An 18,865-nucleotide genomic window follows, 5' to 3' on the forward strand; every position below is an offset into this window, starting at 1 on the left:
TGCTCTCTCTTTCTGTCCTGGATATGAAGATTCAGCATCAGCAGAGAAATGAACCATCCGAACTGCAGGAAAATCTCCCCCTACTCTTCAAGTGGATCAGCTTGCTAACTCTCGAGAAACTCGGAATGTATTTCACCCAGACACTCTGGAAGGAGTGAAGGTATTAGATGGACACACATTGAATAAAGGAGTTGTTTCAATTTATGAAGTAGTCAAACACAAATATGGAAAAGTAGAGCAGCATCATTCAGTACCATTTATCAATGAATCCACCAATCCATTCACTAATTCCTTAATCAAAATATTCAGACAACCAACAGTCATTCATCCATCAGTCATTCAAATGTCATTCATTCCTGTGTCAACACAGTCATACATTTATTGTTTGTGTAGATCGTGACATCAATTATTTTAATTGATCCAGTGATCCAGAGGCCCAGGGCAATGATGTGAGGACAGGGATTTAAGTCGGGCCGTTCCCGCAGGTAGATTTTGAATTCTATTGATAAATCTGGAATGGATACTAATTGCGATCGTTGGAGCCGCTGTGATTCCCCGATGGAGGAAATCTGCCATCGGCTACATTGTCTCACAAGGATATAACTGCAGACTGAAAGCAAAATAGCTGACTCTTTAATATCTACAGACGTGTCCTAGAAAACCAATCAATTTAAGGGAATTTGGTGCAGGCAAAGAGTGTTGGTCTTTCCAAACAAACATCCCATGGAAAGATAAAAGGAAATAAAATATAAATGTGCCTGCTCAAATATAACAGCATGTATCGTCTGTCTGGGCCATTTTTCAGTCAGCCTGTGATTATTTCTGTCCGTCCATCACAATATCCTGATGTGTTGGAAAAATCATCATTGTTGTTAATTGGGTGCCAGAGAAGGTGGAAAATAATCCTTTCTTTAGAGATGGGAAAACATCATCTGGATTTATAACTTCTAAAAATTCAAGTGCCTCCAGTACTGTTGCTGGGTAGATTTGTTTATAAATAGACCTTACTGACAACATGCAGTGTTTTAAGTTGGCTTGTTGCCAAGCGGTCAGTACTGATGAAACCGATCTTTGATCTACTGCACAAACACCCCCAGATGTTTCCTGTCAATAACTTTGAGCATTTGACACCAGCCTGGGTTGCTGCCAAATACTGTGTGGGACAGATTCGCGTGAAGCTGAATGGACAACAAGGGATTCAGACATTTAAACAGTAAATGTTTCATTCCCACAATTTAAATCGTAATCATTCTAATCAAATATTTTCATTCAGTGTCCTGTTCATTACCTGAGTAAATACTATGTCAAAACAATAATGTGACCGGATGATTTTTTTTCATTTGTATAGTTTCCGAGTAAATTTCATTCCAATAATTAAAGTCTGTTTATTAATCACTTCATGAAATGAGAGAGAGAGAGAGATGTTGATGTGCCCAGTTCCCCAATGAAGTGAAATCGGTGCAATGACATGAAATAATATTAAAACAACATCATAAAACTGACATGAACACCGGGGATTCCTGGAATATTCTGAAATTTCTGTATGTCATTGAAACAGCAGCGTCTCTTGTACCTGATTTGCACCGTGTTCTATTGTACAGTATAATCTGATTTCTGTTATTGAAGAGTTCCTCTCATAGCTGCCAATGAGTGGAGAAATGATCAGTTTATAACCTGATTCAATGGAAGATAAAACATTTATTCTTGTGATACTATGCAATGTGCCGCAAAGCTCTGATATCCTGTATTCCCAAGAACAGTGTATGTTCGACAGCCGGTGGCCAATAGAGTGAGCTGCAATGATTTGGATGCTGAAGAAGAACTTTAATGATCTCCATGTCCGTTCCGATTCATTAACTTCTCCATCAAAAATCAATCTAATTTTATGTTTCTCTGTCAACTCCCTATTTAATTATCAGGAGGTTGGGATTCTCATTATTTTCAAAGGCCTGTCTTCGAGATTGGGGCAGTTTGACAAATATAAGGAGAAATATTGTATTGTGTGAGAGTTTCTTCTCATCTCCAAACCCAATTTGTACAGTGAAAGCCAACCACACTGTAAATAGAATCACTTTGTATATTCTACACATTTAATTACAGAAATCGATGGTATTTCTTCTGATAAATTGTGCTTTATTATTGTAATGTGGCAGAGACACGGAGTTGTTGCAAAATTCTCTAATGTCCCAAAATGTTATTTCATCATTTTCAGATTTATTTTCTTGTTGGTGGTGTGGTAATAAAATCACCACATTTACAATGGAATTACTTATTTAAATAAATAAATAATGAATTGTAATATCACCATCAGAAATAATGGGGACAATACAATTAACATTTCAGTCAAACAAATATTCTGATACAGATAAAATGTCCATTTTAATATTAATCTATTGTAAATCTCCGAGTCCATTCTGTTGGGGGTGTGGAAGGTGGGACGTGGATCCAGGCGCCGCCTCCAGCAGGGAATCAACAGGCGGCGCCTGGAAAGCCGCCCCCTTCTGCCGGGTATTTAAATACCGCTCACTGGGACCGGAATCCAACAGCCCGGGAGCTGGTTTGTTCACTGAGTTCCTGACACAACCATTTCCCCCAAATCACCAGAAAGATGAGGTCGGCCATTTCTCTCAGTTTGTTGCTGACTTTCTTATCCGGTGAGTATTTTTTTATTATTGTTCAAGTCTCTCACTGTTACTGTCTCAGTGTTAGTCTCTCTCTGGAATGTTCCAGAGTCAGCAATCATTTCACTAAGATTAATCCCTGGTGTTTTTGATCTATTTTTACAGGTGTCCAGTCGGATGTTGTGTTGACCCAGCCAGAGGCAGAGACCGGGCGTCCCGGAGGCTCCCTGAGACTGACGTGTAAAGCCAGCGGTTTCAGTCTTAGCGGCTACTGGATGTACTGGATCCGGCAGGTTCCCGGGCAGGACCTGGAGTGGCTGGTTAGCTATGCTAGTTCATCGAGCAGCTACTACGCGCCATCAATTCAGGGTCGATTTACTGCGTCCACAGACACTTCAATCAACATCTTCTCTTTGGACATGAGGAGCCTAAAGATTGAAGACACGGCCATCTATTACTGTGCAAGACAACACAGCGAGAAGATCCAGGGCTGCACCCGGACAAGAACAGCCCGGGAGGGATATCAGCGTCTTCCATCATAACCTGAAGGTCAGTGTCTGTTTTAAATGCAATATGATCGAGGCTGGTCAGAACCAAACTATAATCGTGTTAAAAAAAGTAACACAGAAAGCATTTAACAGTAAAACTTCCCAAACTCACCGATATAACTGGTGAGCTTTTCACTGACTTTATATTCATTGTAGTTTCAGCAAGTTTTGGGCGCCGCACCTGCGCAAGGATATTTTGGCCTTGGAGGGAGTGCAGAGGAGGTTTACTAGGCTGATACCGGAGTTGAGGGGGTTGAGCTATGAGGAGAGGCTGAATAAACTAGGCTTGTACTCGTTGGAGTTTAGAAGAATGAGGGGAGATCTCATTGAGACGTATAAGATGATGAATGGGATGGATAGGATAGAGGTGGAAAGACTCTTCCCGCTCAAAAAAGACAGTAGGACTAGGGGGCACAGCCTCAAGATAAAGGGGGGGCGGTTCAGAACGGAGTTGAGGAGGAACTTCTTCACTCAAAGGGTGGTGAATCTCTGGAATTCTCTGCCCGTTGAAGTGGTGGAGGCTGCCTCGCTAAATATTTTTAAGAAGCGGGTTGATGGGTTTTTGATAAGAGAGGGGATTAAGGGTTATGGGGAGAGGGCGGGAAAGTGGAACTGAGCCACGACAGATCAGCCATGATCTTATTGAATGGCGGGGCAGGCTCGAAGGGCCAGATGGCCTACTCCTGCTCCTATTTCTTATGTAACTTATGTAAGTACAACACACGATATATTACTCTTTTTAATATTTCTGATAGATTGTGTTATATAAACAGTTGCCTACATTTTACATTAGAGCAAAACTAATGGTCCATTTGAAGTGAATATTGAACAGCAGTACTGAACAGAGTGAGTGCAGTTTTTGTGTGGGTGTGTGTCACTGTGATATACTACGGGGGTCACAATGCTGAGAAAAGCGCCATCCTCATACAAAAACCTCAGAAAAGGACGTTGCTTAAATTTGTGACCAATGCCATTGCCGAATGCCAAAGTAAATGAGGGTTCAACAAAATAATACTTACAAACAGCATTGTTTTTTTTAAGATGTAAAATGCTTCAATTTTATTGTTATTGATTTACACGCTGAATGTGCACAGAGAGTGTAAAAGTTTCTAACCCCCTTTATCAATATCATGACCAGTAAAAATTGAAATATCTCACTGACTCACCCTGAACGAGCTGGGAACAGGCTTTTGAAATAGCAGTGAAATTAACTGTCTGTATTTTACAGCTAACAGTGCGCCTCAGTATTTGTCATGCTGTGTCTCACTGTGATTACTGGATGGCACAGCAGTTACTGTCAATACAAAAACCCCTCAGCACTGATTGACTGAAACTGGATCAGTGTCACTTTTAAATCCCAACTGTAATCACAGTGCAGTATTATTTATGTCCAGCACTGACCACATGACAAGAATAAACATGGAAAATCTTGATTATTACTCAATTATCGATGTGTGTTTTCAACAACATGTTCACCTGTAACTCTGTGAAATATAAAACATTAGGGTCATTTATGAATGCCAAATAGTATCCAGAAATCCAATTATAATCGAATAAACATTAATTGTCTTTGCTTTTCCTTGGGTTTGTGGATATTTAAAATAATACTGATTTTGTGTCTAATTTGTGCAGGGACGGTTATTGTGTGACACAACCTACGGAATGTGACACTGTGACTACTTCGGCTACTGGGGACAAGGGACCATGGTGACGGTGACTACAGGTAAGAACCATCCACTTATTGAGTAACTTGTTTACGTGTGTCTTTGTTTTATATTTTTATCTATACGAATAATCCATGTGGTAACATAAATGTGAGTTTGGTGGATACTCGGTTGAGAATTGTTACAATGTTTCCTGTGATTTTGCTGCAAAGGGGTTTTAGAATTCCGCTTTTTCTTGACAATAGGTGCTGCTGAGGGATTCAATCCCAAATTGTTGGGATTTTGTGTTTATCTGTTGACGTTACTGTGTGGTTGGGTTACTTTAAAAGCCTAAAGTCTGTTAAACAATTCAGCGTTTCTGCAGCGCTTACTCTCGGCGACATCTAGTGGCTGCGGGTTGTATCATCTACTGCACAAGTGTTTGAAATTTAAACCAAAAATAGTAAAAAATCTAAAATTTCTATATTTATCCAGTGAAAATGTTCCACTCACTCACAATGTTGGTGCTGCTGTGCAATATTTTCTGCTTATTCTAAACATTAATTAGTTTGGTGATGGGCGAATTGGCTGGAATTTATATTAAACATTTCTGTAAATGTTATATTTGATTCTGTTGAAAGTGTTTGTAGAATTGTACTGCTTCTGCATGAAGCGGGGTTCAGTCTCTCAGTGATTCTTTTTTTTCTGGTGAGGAGATTATGTATCTGGGTGACTCTAAATACGTAAAATTTGTGAATTAATTTGGTGTCTCTGCATTGTTTGAACTCAGTGACACTGAGCTGTTACACGTTTTGTGATTGAATATGAACATTCTGCAGGTCGCAACTGCTTGATGCATGACTGCAGGCAGAAATAAAGCAGGCTTTATTGTGTTTGTATGTTTAAAATCTTTAGTGATAACGGCTGACGCAGCTCGCTCAGAACATAGTTTGTCACTGCTTTCAGAATTTGGGGTACCTGCAATGTTTAATCTCGGTGGCATTTGATGGCTGGAACTTTTACCATCCAAATGTTTAAATATGTTTGAAATATGACCCAATATGAATAAGATGTGATAAAGTTTCAATACTAATTTGTTGGACATATTCCACCTCCTCGCAATGCTATTCCCATTACTCCAGATTTCTGTTTAGTTTAACAATTGGTTAAGAGCTGGTTTGCTAGATTCGATATTGAGTTTTTTTTTTGCAATGTTACATTTGATTCTGTTGATTGGATAATTGAGCTGTTTTTTCTGTGAAGCGGATTCATTCCCTCATTGATGTGTTTTGTTGTGTTTCTGCTGAGGAGATTCTGTGGTGCAGTCACTGTGAATGTTTAAAATTTGTGCAATGGTTTGGCTTTGTGGCATTATTTCTGTGTTGTTTAAATAGTGTTTTAACGGTGCCGTTGAGAGCTTAGATGTTTTCTGGTTGAATGCAAACAATCTTTGAGTTTGAAAATCCTTGTAGGGAGGAAACAAGCAGGTTTGGGAAAAAAAATCTAAAAGATTTCACAGCATTTTTATAAATTTTAACTAATGCTCACAAATTCAAGTAAGTCATGACTTACAACGCTCGTTCCGACACTTAGTCTTTGCTGCAATCACAAACTTCTCATGAACAAGTTTAATAGTAAAATTAATGTAAATCAAAGGATTATTAATCAGTAATTTAACTCCATATTCACCACAGATTATTTTATATTAATAATTTAGCAATAATCCCCTTTAATAGTTTTGTTGTGTTTTTCACACAAATAACATGACCAGAACATTTTCCAGACTGGAAATATTTTGTGTCAATTCCAGAAACTATTTCAATGATAACCTGCTGTTTTCACAGCAGCACTCAGTTGAACAAGATATTTTGCATTAATCGGTATGTTTCAGATTAAGTTCGCATTCACTGGAATACGAGTTTTGCAGAATAATTTCCTTTTTGGAAATTGTTGTTTCCGATTATTAATTTTTTTTTCTGTGCAATTGCAGCCAGATTATTCGTTCTAAGTATTCTTTTTAAATTAGATGCCGAGATAATTAATTACTTATCTCATCTCAAAATTTGTGAAATTGTTTGGTGTTCCTCAATTGTTTTTACATTGTTTCAGCTCAGTGAAACTGAGCAGTTCTGGCTAAATGAAAATAAACTTGCTTTTGAATATTCTTGGAGGGATAAAGCAGAAAAATATATGTTCGGCCATTTTATTCATGTTAACTAGTGGTTACATATTAAAATAAAACATGAATTACAATTCACTGTATCTCTATTAGGGACATTACACTGCCCTGAATCTGTTATATTCGAAGTTCTCATTTTCAGAAAAAATAATTGCCCAGTTTTAGGGATTTGAGACAGTCAGGGAGAGATAGTTAAAAGGCAAAGGGAGTTTTAAAATAAACATCAGGTTAATTTAAAATGTTTATTGATTTTTTTTCGCTGTTGTAATTTGACCTTGGATCAATTAGAATCAAACAGTTTATAAAAATTTGACAGACTGAACACAGTTTTCTGACAGATGGAATTCGCTGACACTCAAGCAAAATTGCTCAACTGATTGTGTGTGAATTGTAGTAAAGTGTCAACGGAAACTGGCTACCGATTGACAATTAAATGCTTGAAATTCAAAAAGATTACTTTGAATAAAAATAGTATGATGTTATAAATATTATAAAAATAATATTAGCTCTGCACTTAATAACATCATGTTTCCCATTAATGTTAAACACAGAATAGAATTATAGGAAGAATAAATGACAGGATGGAAGAATTCATACTAACTGAAGCTTATGTTTAATTCATATTAAATATTATAATGAAGAAAAGGTCGAGGCTTAAATTCTGCATCGTGTTTTTAGCGTTACAGAGGATTTGAATCAATTATCGTCTCTGTGTTTGCACTGTTTAATTCAGATCTTCCTTCATTAAACAATGTGTTCAGTAATGAAGTTGTTATATGGGTGGTCTAAATTATTAAATCTCGGAAGCAGTATTATTGATTTCAAACGGCCAGGCCGTTACAGTCTGTACAAACTCAGAAATCTGCATTTTTAACACGATTGTTGGTTATAAGAAGACATTTGTAGTAAAAGTGAAAAAGTAAAATATTACGATGTAATTAGATTTAAGTAAATGAATGACTGATGTTTGAATGTTTCCATTCAGTAATTTGTAATTATAGTTTAACATTGAGATTTAATTGTAACCTAATTATTTAACAATGTTGGGGGCAGAAGCACGTTTTGAATGATTGAAAACTCACTTTATTACAGAGAACAAATCAGCTAGCAGGAGAACTAACTGACAATTAACAATAACTTAAAATGTAATATTGACGCTGATTAATTCAAAACAAAAGACCTTGAATATTGCACTAGCGTGCAAAATATTATCAGTTTTAGAGAATATTTAATTGTATCAAAATGAATCCAAAAACAAAACATTTCTTTACTCAGCTGTGCTCGGCTCGATAAAGTGTTTTGCCTTGATTATTTTGTTGATTACATTTAATTAAGAAATTATATCCAATCAGGTAACGATTTTCAATGTAATTTTTTCTGGTTTGTTTAATTCTTACAGTGTCACTGCATCTCTGTTGGGGAAAATTGAACTGTCACTGTGTCACTGTATCTCTGTTAGGGACATTGAACTGTTATTGTGTCACTGCATCTCTGTTAGGGACATTGAACTGTTACTGTGTCACTGTATCTCTGTTAGGGACATTGAACTGCTACTGTGTCGCTGTATCACTGTTAGGGACATTGAACTGCCCTGAATCTGTTATTTTTGCTCATTTTCAGCGAAATTACATTTTTACACAGTTTTCGAGAAGTGAGACAGGCAGAGAGAAATAATTAAAAGTCGAGAGGAGTTCTGAAATGAATATCAGTTTAATTTAAAATAGGTTATTGATTTTCTGTTGTAACTTGACTATTGATCAATGAGAATCCAACAGTTTGAAATTGACAGATTGAACAGATCTTTCTGCTGGTAAATCGACTGTTGAACTATTTGTGTCTGTTCTGTTTCTGGGCGGGTGGTCACTGTGTTGGGACCAGGAATCTCCCTGACTGGTTATAAATCTTCTGGTTCCTTCTCCTGTACTGCAGGAAGTGAAATTTGATTTATTTCTTCAATGCATTTGTACTTGTGAGAAATGTGACTGTTTGACTCGGCATCTCATAAAATAAACCCCTGTAGCATATGGTGTCCATCAGAGAAGCAGAAACATCAGGCTGTAGAGGGAGAATTGGGTGATTTTTAAGCAGTGATGTCCCGGCCTTGGGAATGTTCGATGAACAAATACAAAGTGAGATTTACTATATTGTGCTCCGTACTACAGCAGCCCCTGAACCGTTTAGATTGACAGTTGAAGGGTCAAATTCACTTGCATATTATTTTTAATCTTCTAAAGGCATTTTAGAGACATTTGCTCGGCCAGAATTTTTAATCTAATTGTTCCTTCACAAAGTATGAAGCATCCTTGAACAACTGCAGTCCATATGCTGCAGGCATCCGCCCTGCTGTTAGGCAGGAAGTTCCACGATTTTGACCCAGCGATTATGAATGAATTGAGAAATTGTTTCAGGTCAGGATGGTGTGTGTTTTGGTGGGGAGCTTACAGGTTATACTGTTTCAGATGTAGCTGCTGCCCTTGTCCTGTTAGGATGTAAAGGCAGCGGGTTTGGACAGTGTATTCTATGGAGCCTTGGTGAGTTGCTGCAGTGCATGTTGTATATAATACACACAGTGCTGACACTGCTTGTTAGTGATGGAGAGAGTGAATAGGGTGAATGAGGAGGTGGGTAATCTTGTGGGTGGCTTTGCCCTGGATTGCATAAGAACATAAGAACATAAGGACATAAGAAATAGGAGCAGGAGTAGGCCATCTAGCCCTTCGAGCCTGCCCCGCCATTCAATAAGATCATGGCTGATCTGTTGTGGCTCAGTTCCACTTTCCCGCCCTCTCCCCATAACCCTTAATCCCCTCTCTTATCAAGAACCCATCAACCCGCTTCTTAAAAATATTTAGCGAGGTAGCCTCCACCACTTCAACGGGCAGAGAATTCCAGAGATTCACCACCCTTTGAGTGAAGAAGTTCCTCCTCAACTCCGTTCTAAACCGCCTCCCCTTTATCTTGAGGCTGTGCCCCCTAGTCCTACTGTCTTTTTTGAGCGGGAAGAGTCTCTCCACCTCTATCCTATCCATCCCATTCATCATCTTATACGTCTCAATGAGATCTCCCCTCATTCTTCTAAACTCTAGCGAGTACAAGCCTAGTTTATTCAGCCTCTCCTCATAGCTCAACCCCCTCAACTCCGGTATCAGCCGAGTAAACCTCCTCTGCACTCCCTCCAGGGCCAAAATATCCTTGCACAGTTGCGGCGCCCAAAACTGCACACAGTACTCCAGCTGCGGCCTCACCAATGCCCTATACAGCTGCAGCAAGACCTCCCTACTTTTATATTCAATCCCCCTCGCTATGAAGGCCAGCATCCCATTCGCCTTCCTGACCACCTGCTGCACCTGCAAGCTGGGTTTTTGCGACTCATGCACAAGGACCCCGAGGTCCCTCTGCACCGTCGCCTGCTGCAGTTTTTCGCCACGTAAGTAATAGTCCTTCCTACCATTCTTCCTACCAAAGTGGACCACCTCACACTTGCCAACATTAAATTCCATTTGCATTTCCTGGCCCATTCGCCCAGCCTATCTAGATCCTTCTGCAGACTCTCCACATTGCGTCAGATTGCGTGAGATTTTACACGTTTCTCTCATTGAGGAAAGAGGAAATTATTTAATTGTGACTGACATGTGAATGATTTAAATGTTTTTCCAACACTTGACCCACAGTCCGTATTGTGCTCGCTTGTCACTCCCACTTACTGTGTGAGTGGGTGAGTGTGTGTGGAGTGAGGGTGCTTTTCCAGACTGAATCAGCCAGATAGAGACTTACACACATCACACACTCTCACACACATAAATACACACATACAGACCCTCATATTCTCTCACACATACATACAAACACTCACTTTCTCTCTCATACGACATCTCACACACACCCTCTTTCTCTCACGGCCGACAGACTCTGTCTCAAATACAAATACAGACATACTCTCGCTCTCTCAATCAGTCTCTCATCTCTCAAACACAAAAACACTCACACGCACACAAGTCCACACACATTCTCTCTTACACTCAGACACACACACACATAAGCATAGTCTCACGCTCTCGCACACGCACTCTCTCTCCCAAACTCTGTCACACACGCTCAAGTTGTCTCACATTTATTCACACACACTCTCTCACAATTCCTCTTGCACACGCATCGCTCTCTCACACACACACACATATTTCTATCCCTTTTGCACACACTATCTCACACCTGCACATTCTTGCTCTCTCACACGAGCTCTCTCACAAACACTCTCTCACAAACATAGACCTATGCACACGCTCTAACTTATACACAGACACAGTCTCTCACATAAGCACAGTCTCGCGCAAACATTCTCTGACACACACACACACACACACACACACACACACTTTTCTTCTATCACCCACGCACATTGCACACATCTTTCTCCCTCACACACAATCCCATGCACACTTCCACACACTCATGAACAGATTATTTTGCATTCCAGTAGGCACACTGCCCCCTCTTGCAAACGCAGCCCACTGTCACACACATGTGCAAACACAGTCTATCACACACAGGCACCTTCACACACACATTCACCCCTCTCTCTCTATCAAACACACACCCAAACACACCTCACACACTTTCCATCTCACATACGTCAGAGAGACAGTCATTTGCATCATAGAATAGAATCACAAGATCCTACAGTACAGAAGGAGGCCATTCAGCCCATCGAGTCTGCATCAACAGGAATCCCACCAAAGCCCTATCCCCATAACCACATGTGTTTACTCTAACTAGACCTCCTGAAACTAAGGGGCAATTTAGCACGGCCAGTCCCCTGAACCCAAACTTCTTTGGACTGTGGGAGGAAACAAGAGCAACCGAAGGAAACCCAAGCAGACACGGGGTGAACTTACTAACTCCATACAGAATGTCTCATATCGGGAATTGAACTGTGAGGCAGCAGCGTTAATCACTGTGCCAACTCGACCACCCCCTCCCCCTCCCGCACTAACATTTGAATGAGGGTGGGATCGAGGAGCCCGAGTAAAACTCATGTGAATAAGTTTCAGCGGGAAATTCTTCTCTGTTTGGAGTCATATTTAGCACAAAGCAAGATGGTGATGGTTGTTGGAGGTCAAACATCTAAGTTGAGAAATCACTGCAGGAGTTCGGCAGGGGACTGTTCTGGGACCAACAATCTTCTATTGCTTCATCAATGACACATTCCATCCAACATGAGGTCAGAAGTAGGGATTTCCATGTGTTACACCGGACACAAAGACACAATCAATAAGAAGGGATCTGGCTGTGACTAAGTCCGCCTGGCTCCCCAATACTGGTGTAAACTTGGTGTTTGATTCCTGTGTGACCCTAGTTTTGCTGGAAGCTTCCCTTCCAGCTCCCTCAGTCTGTCTATTTGTTCACTGATCCGTGTTTCTGAAAGAAAGGCCCCGACATTAAAGCAGCTGCCCGGTGATCTACACTGATTCCTGACTTTACACAGCCCTGTTACTGAAAGCTGATCAATGGAGAGAATCGGGAAAAGATCGATGGAGAGGGAGAGGAGGAGGTGGCTCACTGACACTCTCACCCTCACCCACACTGACTCACTCACCCTCAATCTCTCATCCTCACTCAAACAACTTCACTCACTCACCCTCACTTACCCACCTTTCCTCACTGACACAGTCTCACTCACTCACCCTCATTCACTCACCCTCACTCACTCACTCTTATTCACTCACCCTCAATCTCTCATCCTCACTCAAAGAACTTCACTCACTCACCCTCACTTACCAACCTTCCCTCACTGACACACTCTCACTCACTCACCCTCATTCACTCACCCTCACTCACTCACCCACAGTCACTCATTCTCATTTACGCTTACTCAATCGCCCTCATTCACTCACCCTTGCTCACTCATCCACCCTCACGCACTCGCCCTCACACACACTCGCTCTCATGCACTCGCCCTCACGCACTCATCCCCATGCACTCAACCTCACGCACTCGCCCTCACGCACTCATCCTCACGCACTCAACCTCATGCACTCAACCTCATGCACTCAACCTCAAGCACTCAACCTCAAGCACTCAACCTCAAGCACTCAAACTCATGCACTCAAACTCAGAAACTCACTGATCCTGATTCACCCTGAGTCACTCACCCTCACACACTCACTAACTCATAATCACTCACTCATATTCACTCACTCACTCTCATCCATCGCCACTCACACACACAAGCACTCACACACCCTCATTCAACCTCACTCGTTCACTCAAACACACGCCCTGACTCACTCATCCTCACACCCTCACACACTCACTCACTCACAATCACTCACTCATATTCGCTCACTCACTCTCATCCATCCTCACTCACCCACAAACACTCATTCAACCTCACTCGTTCAACCTCAATCACACACCCTGCCTCACTCACTCTCACACCCTGACTGATTCACTCACATTTACTCACTCTCACACCCTCATCACGCACCCACATTCACTCACTCACTCACACGCACTCACCCTCACCCTCACGCACTCACCCTCATGCGCCATCATTAACTCACTGTCACTCAGCCACCCACACTCATACACCATCACTCACTCAACCTCACTCACTAAACCACACTCACTGACTTAGACCCTCAGTCAGTCACCAACATTCATACTCACCGTCATTCACTCATCCTACTAATCCACCTTCACTCACCCAGTCTCACTCACTCACACTCACTCACCCCATTCTCTCACAGTCACTCACTTACCGGACTTACCCACCCTCACTCAGCCAGTCTCACTCACTCTCACTCACACTCACTCACTTACTCACCTACCCACCCTCAATCACCCAGACTCACCCCCACAGACTCAAGCTCAATGACCCTCTCTCTGTGTCTTTCTCACTTGCGCCACCTCACCCATTCAGACTCACTCAGACTCACGCACTTACATTCACTCACACACCCTCACATCCTCATCATCACTCAACATCACGCACCCCAACTCACAGACCCTCAATCACTCATCCTCACTCAAACACCTTCACTCACTCACCCTCACTCTCCCACCCATCCACATTCATTCTCCCTCACACACCACCCTCAATAACACACCCTGATTCATTCACTCTCACCCCTCACAAACACAGTTACATTCACTCCCTCACCCTCATTCACTCAATCTCACTCACTTCCACTCACCCATCTCAACTAACCTTCACACATCCTCACTCACTCTCCCACACTTTTTCACTCTTGCTTACCTACACTCATCCAGCCACCTTCACTCACATTCAGCCTCCTTCACTCACCTAACCTCTCTAACGCACCCTCATTTACTCACACTCTCTCACCCTCACCCACACTTACTCACCCTCAATCACTCATCCTCACTCAAAGAACTTGACTCACTCACCCTCACTTACCCACCTTCCTTCACACATCACTCATCCACTCTCACTCATTTCATCACTCACCCTCACACACTCACATTCTCTCACTCACACTCACTGAATCTGTGTGGTGAGCGTCTGCAACGAGAGAGAAGAAAGATCTGAAGCGGCAGTTTGGTGTTCAAATGTGAGCGCTGCCCTGGGAGTGCAGAGAGCTGGAGGGAATCGCTGGGGGCTCGGGGCCAGGGGCAATGGCAAAGAGTCAGGGGAGAACAGGAGGTGAGGGAAAGGGCAGAGAGCCGGGGTGGGGGTGGACAGAGAGCCAGGGGAAACAGCAGAGAGCTGGGGGAAGGGCAGAGAGCTGGGGAAAAGGGCACACAGCCAGGGAACAGGGCGGAAAGCTAGGGGAAAGGGCAGACAGAGAGGGGAAAGGACAGGGAGCAGGGGGAAAGGGCAGAGAGACCAGTGAAAGGGGAGAGAGCTGAAAGAAAGGGCAGAGGGATGGGGAAAGGGTAGAAAGACCAGGAAAAGGGGAAAGAACCAGGAGAAAGGGCAGGGAGGCACGTAAAAGGGGAGGGAGGCAGGAGAAAGGCCAGAGAGCCGAGGGAAAGGGCAGAGAGCCCAGGGGAAAGGGCAGGAGAGTCAGGGGGAAAGGTCAGAGAGCTGGGGGAAAGGAGAAAGAGGGGAGGGAGCAGGGACAGAGGGCAGAGAGCTGAGGGAAAGAGCAGAGAGCCGGGAGAGAGGGCACAGAGCTGGAGGGAAGTGTGGAGAACCAGGTGGAAATACACAGAGCCGGATAAAAGGGGAAAAGAGCCACCGTGAAAGCCAGAGAGCCAGGGGAAAGGGCAAAGAGCTGGGGAAATGGGCAGAGGGCGGGTGATGGACGGGCGGTGTGAGGAGGTTCAGAATAGAGCTAGCACCACAGTCAGCTCATCTGTAATCTCAGTGAATGATGGAGGAGACTTCAGGGCCCGAATGGCCAACTCCTGCTATTAATGTATGATCCTTCAATGAGTCAATGTTGGATTTATTTGAATTTATAATCACATTTAGAGTTTCCTGATCATTCAGAAAGTATTCATTCCGGAGGGATTTTTGAAGCAAAGTCACTAATCTCCGTTTTGTGGAGTGAGAGGCAGTGAGTTGGAGAGAGGAAGGGGCATCAATCAGTCTGAACACAGGCAATTTCCAAAACTAGTGTGGAGATGCCGGAGTGAGGTTGGTGTGGGCACAGTAAGGATTCTCACAACACCAGGTTAAAGTCCAACAGGTTTATTTGGAATCACAAGCTGTTGGAGCTCCCTCATCAGATGAGTGGATGGTCTGAATGAAGGGAGAACTTCTTCATTACAAAGTGTTGTTGTTTGAGAAATAAACAGCGGTTCATCACACACTGCTGTTGTTTGAGAAATAAATAGTTGCTGCAATAATGGAGAAAATTTTTGCTGTTCTCTGTTAATCCAATGAATGACATGTCATTGTGAGACTAACAGAATGTGTTTTTTTTTCCTAATTTGATAGAAGTGGAGACAGGGATATGAGTTTCTACAGAGATGACAATTCCCAAATGATAGAAGTAACATCATCTCAAAGGCGGATGAAAGATTTAATCGGGAAATATTAGGGATAAGTTCATAATTCTAATCAATGTTCGAGATAGAAACATAGAAAATAGAAGCTGGAGTAGGCCATTCGGCCCTTGGAGCCTACTCCGCCATTCACTTTGGTCAGAGCTCATCACTGTCCTGATCACACCTACTACCCATATCCCTTCGTCCCTTTAACACCAAGAGCTATATCTCATATAGAAACCTATTTGTAACAATATGTTTGTTGACTTAATAAACGCAAGAGTCTAACTTGTTCAATTGGCTATTCTTTCCCAGCGACACCATCTCCGCCCAATCTCTACGGCCTGGTCTCCTCCTGTCAGCAACAGAACTCCGACGGCTCCATTATCTTCGGATGTTTGGCGATGGATTACTCTCCAGATGTTTCCAAACTGACCTGGAAGAAAAATGGGCAAACGGTCCCCAGTGGGTTTAAGACTTACCCATCTGTGAGAAACACGAAGGGAACCTACACCCTGAGCAGCCAGTTAACCATCAGCGACTCAGCGGGAGAATGTCCCAGAATTGACTGTGAGGTTCGACACATCAGCACAGTCAAGAGCGTTAAAATACCATGTAAGTGTTGTGGAACTTGTGTGAAACAGAAACACTGTGGTTAACATGTCGGGCCTTGGTGAGAACTCATTGAAATAGATGTGCATAATCCGGCCCTCTGGATTGGTCCAGATAGTGTCTATTGACTGCAAATGAGTTAGAACATAGAACATTGCAGAGCAGTACAGGCCCTTCGGCCCTCGATGTTGCGCCGACCAGTGGAACCAATCTAATGACCCTCTGACCTAAACTATTCCAATGTTATCCATATGCCTATCCACTGACCATTTGAACGCCCTTAAAGTTGGCGAGTCCGCAACTGCTGCAGGCAGGGCATTCCACGCACTTATTACCCTCTGTTGACAAATGTTTAATTGGTCTGTTTTTATTTCCTGAAGGTGATCCTAAGCCTAAGATCCATCCAACTGTTATCCTCACCGTGAGTTCCAGTGAAGAAATCTCACACAGGAAATTCGCAATCATCGTCTGTTTAATCATCGATTTCCAGCCAGGGTCAATGGAAGTGAGGTGGCTGAAGAATGGGGAACCCACGCATTCAGGAATTGTCACCTCTCCCCCCTGTGAAGTGAACGGGAACTTCTCGGCCAGCAGTCGGCTGACAGTCTCCGCTGGGGAATGGTTCAGCAAAGCGGTCTATACCTGCCAGGTCACTCACCTAGGAAACACTCAGAGTCTGGACATCAGCGCATCTCAGGGTAAGAGACTCAAACAGAGGACAACATATATCATTCTGATGTTAATCAGAATTAGGGATCTATTAAAGTTGGTACAAAGCATAGAACAACTTGTAAGTTATTGTCATGTAGTTTGCTGCATTAGGACAATATCTCATTCAGAATTTCATCAGAAAAACAATTTTTTGTTATCCTTTCCTGAGATGTGCATTTATTTCCCAAACCTGAGGGCACTGAAGTGTCACTCACGTTGCTGTGAATTTGGAGTCACATGCATGCCAGGCCAGATAAAGACAGCAGGTTGATTTTGCTAAGGAGCATTTGTGAACTAGGAGGGGTTTTACAGCAATAGCTTCATGAGAACCATTTCAACTTTTAATTATAGATTTTTACCAAATTCAAATTTCATATTTGCAATGATGGGATTCGAATCTGTGTCCCCAGAGTCTTGCCCGAGGTTATAAGTCCATTGACAACACCATATGCCACTGCCTCCCCTTAAAAGAGTGCCCCCTTTCGGTTTGAAGCAATATAGTGAGTGAGGTGGCCTTGATGTCAGCTTGTTCCTGAGACAGCTGGTAAAATTTGGAGAGACAGTAGTTGTGAGACTGTTTCACAGGTCACAGCACAGGGGTAAAATATTAGAAAGTGCATCCACCCTATTTATAAACCAACGGTCAGTACTTTTTCCCTGAGTTCAGGATGGTGTATTTGTTTGGGAATTCTCCAATTCTGATTCATGGAAATGTTACCGCTGCTCCAATATTTAATACAGGGAATAATTCCATAGAGCAAGCTGGTTTCCCATTCGCCATGGAAGGTGAAAGGCGATAGTTAGAGATTGATATATTGAAGGCAACTTTGTCTCCTTCAGGCTGAAGACTGCTGTCCTGCTTCTGAAGGGGAACTAGGGTTCATTTTCATTTCTCATTCACAGGTCCTCCCCTGTGCCTTGATACCACAGTGAAGATACAGCCACCACCAATAGAACAGGTCTTACTGGAGGCGACCGTGACCTTAACCTGCATCATTTCTCATCCTCCTGATGGAGTTAACGTGTCCTGGATCCGAGACAGGAAGTATTTGAAATCAGAGATTGCCAAAAAGCCCGGAGCGGATCGTGACAGCGTGATCAGCAAATTAAGCATCTCGACACAAGCCTGGCTGAGTGCGGCTGTGTTTGAGTGCGTGGTGAGCCATCAGGATCTGCCGACTCCTCTAAGAACATCTATCCACAAGGAAACAGGTGAGCTGAGAGATTGAAGCAATAAATGTAGGGCCAACGACAGGGTTCTGAGCAATGTGGAGGAACAGGGAGATCTTGGGGTTCACATCCACAGATCTCTGAAGGTTGCCACTCAAGTGGATAGAGCCGTGAAGAAGGCTTAAAGTGTGTTAGTGTTTATTAACAGGGGGTTTGAGTTTAAGAGCCGTGGGGTTATGCTGTAACTGTACAGGACCTTGGTGAGACCACATTTGGAATATTGTGTTCAGTTCTGGTCACCTCACTATGAGAAGGATATGGAAGCATTGGATAGAGTGCAGAGGAGATTTACCAGGATGCTGCCTGGTTTGGAGGGTAGGTCTTATGAGGAAAGATTGAGGGAGCTGGGGCTTTTCTCTTTAGAGC

The 18,865-nt window shown here is 42.7% G+C and overlaps 1 gene segment (V, D, J or C); it reads left to right on the forward strand.

Annotated features, from left to right (window-relative positions):
- Nucleotides 1-2,608: 2,608 nt before the first annotated feature.
- On the forward strand, nt 2,609-16,605 carry LOC145362404 (Ig heavy chain V region MOPC 21-like). The segment is given in 4 exon segments: nt 2,609-2,654; nt 2,787-3,087; nt 4,849-4,892; nt 16,262-16,605. Coding segments are annotated over 4 exon segments (735 nt in total).
- The last annotated feature ends 2,260 nt before the right edge of the window (nt 16,606-18,865 follow it).

Source organism: Carcharhinus amblyrhynchos, unplaced genomic scaffold (genome assembly GCF_965287045.1).
Source record: "Carcharhinus amblyrhynchos unplaced genomic scaffold, sCarAmb.v2.hapA scaffold_38, whole genome shotgun sequence".
Classification (NCBI taxonomy): domain Eukaryota; kingdom Metazoa; phylum Chordata; class Chondrichthyes; order Carcharhiniformes; family Carcharhinidae; genus Carcharhinus; species Carcharhinus amblyrhynchos.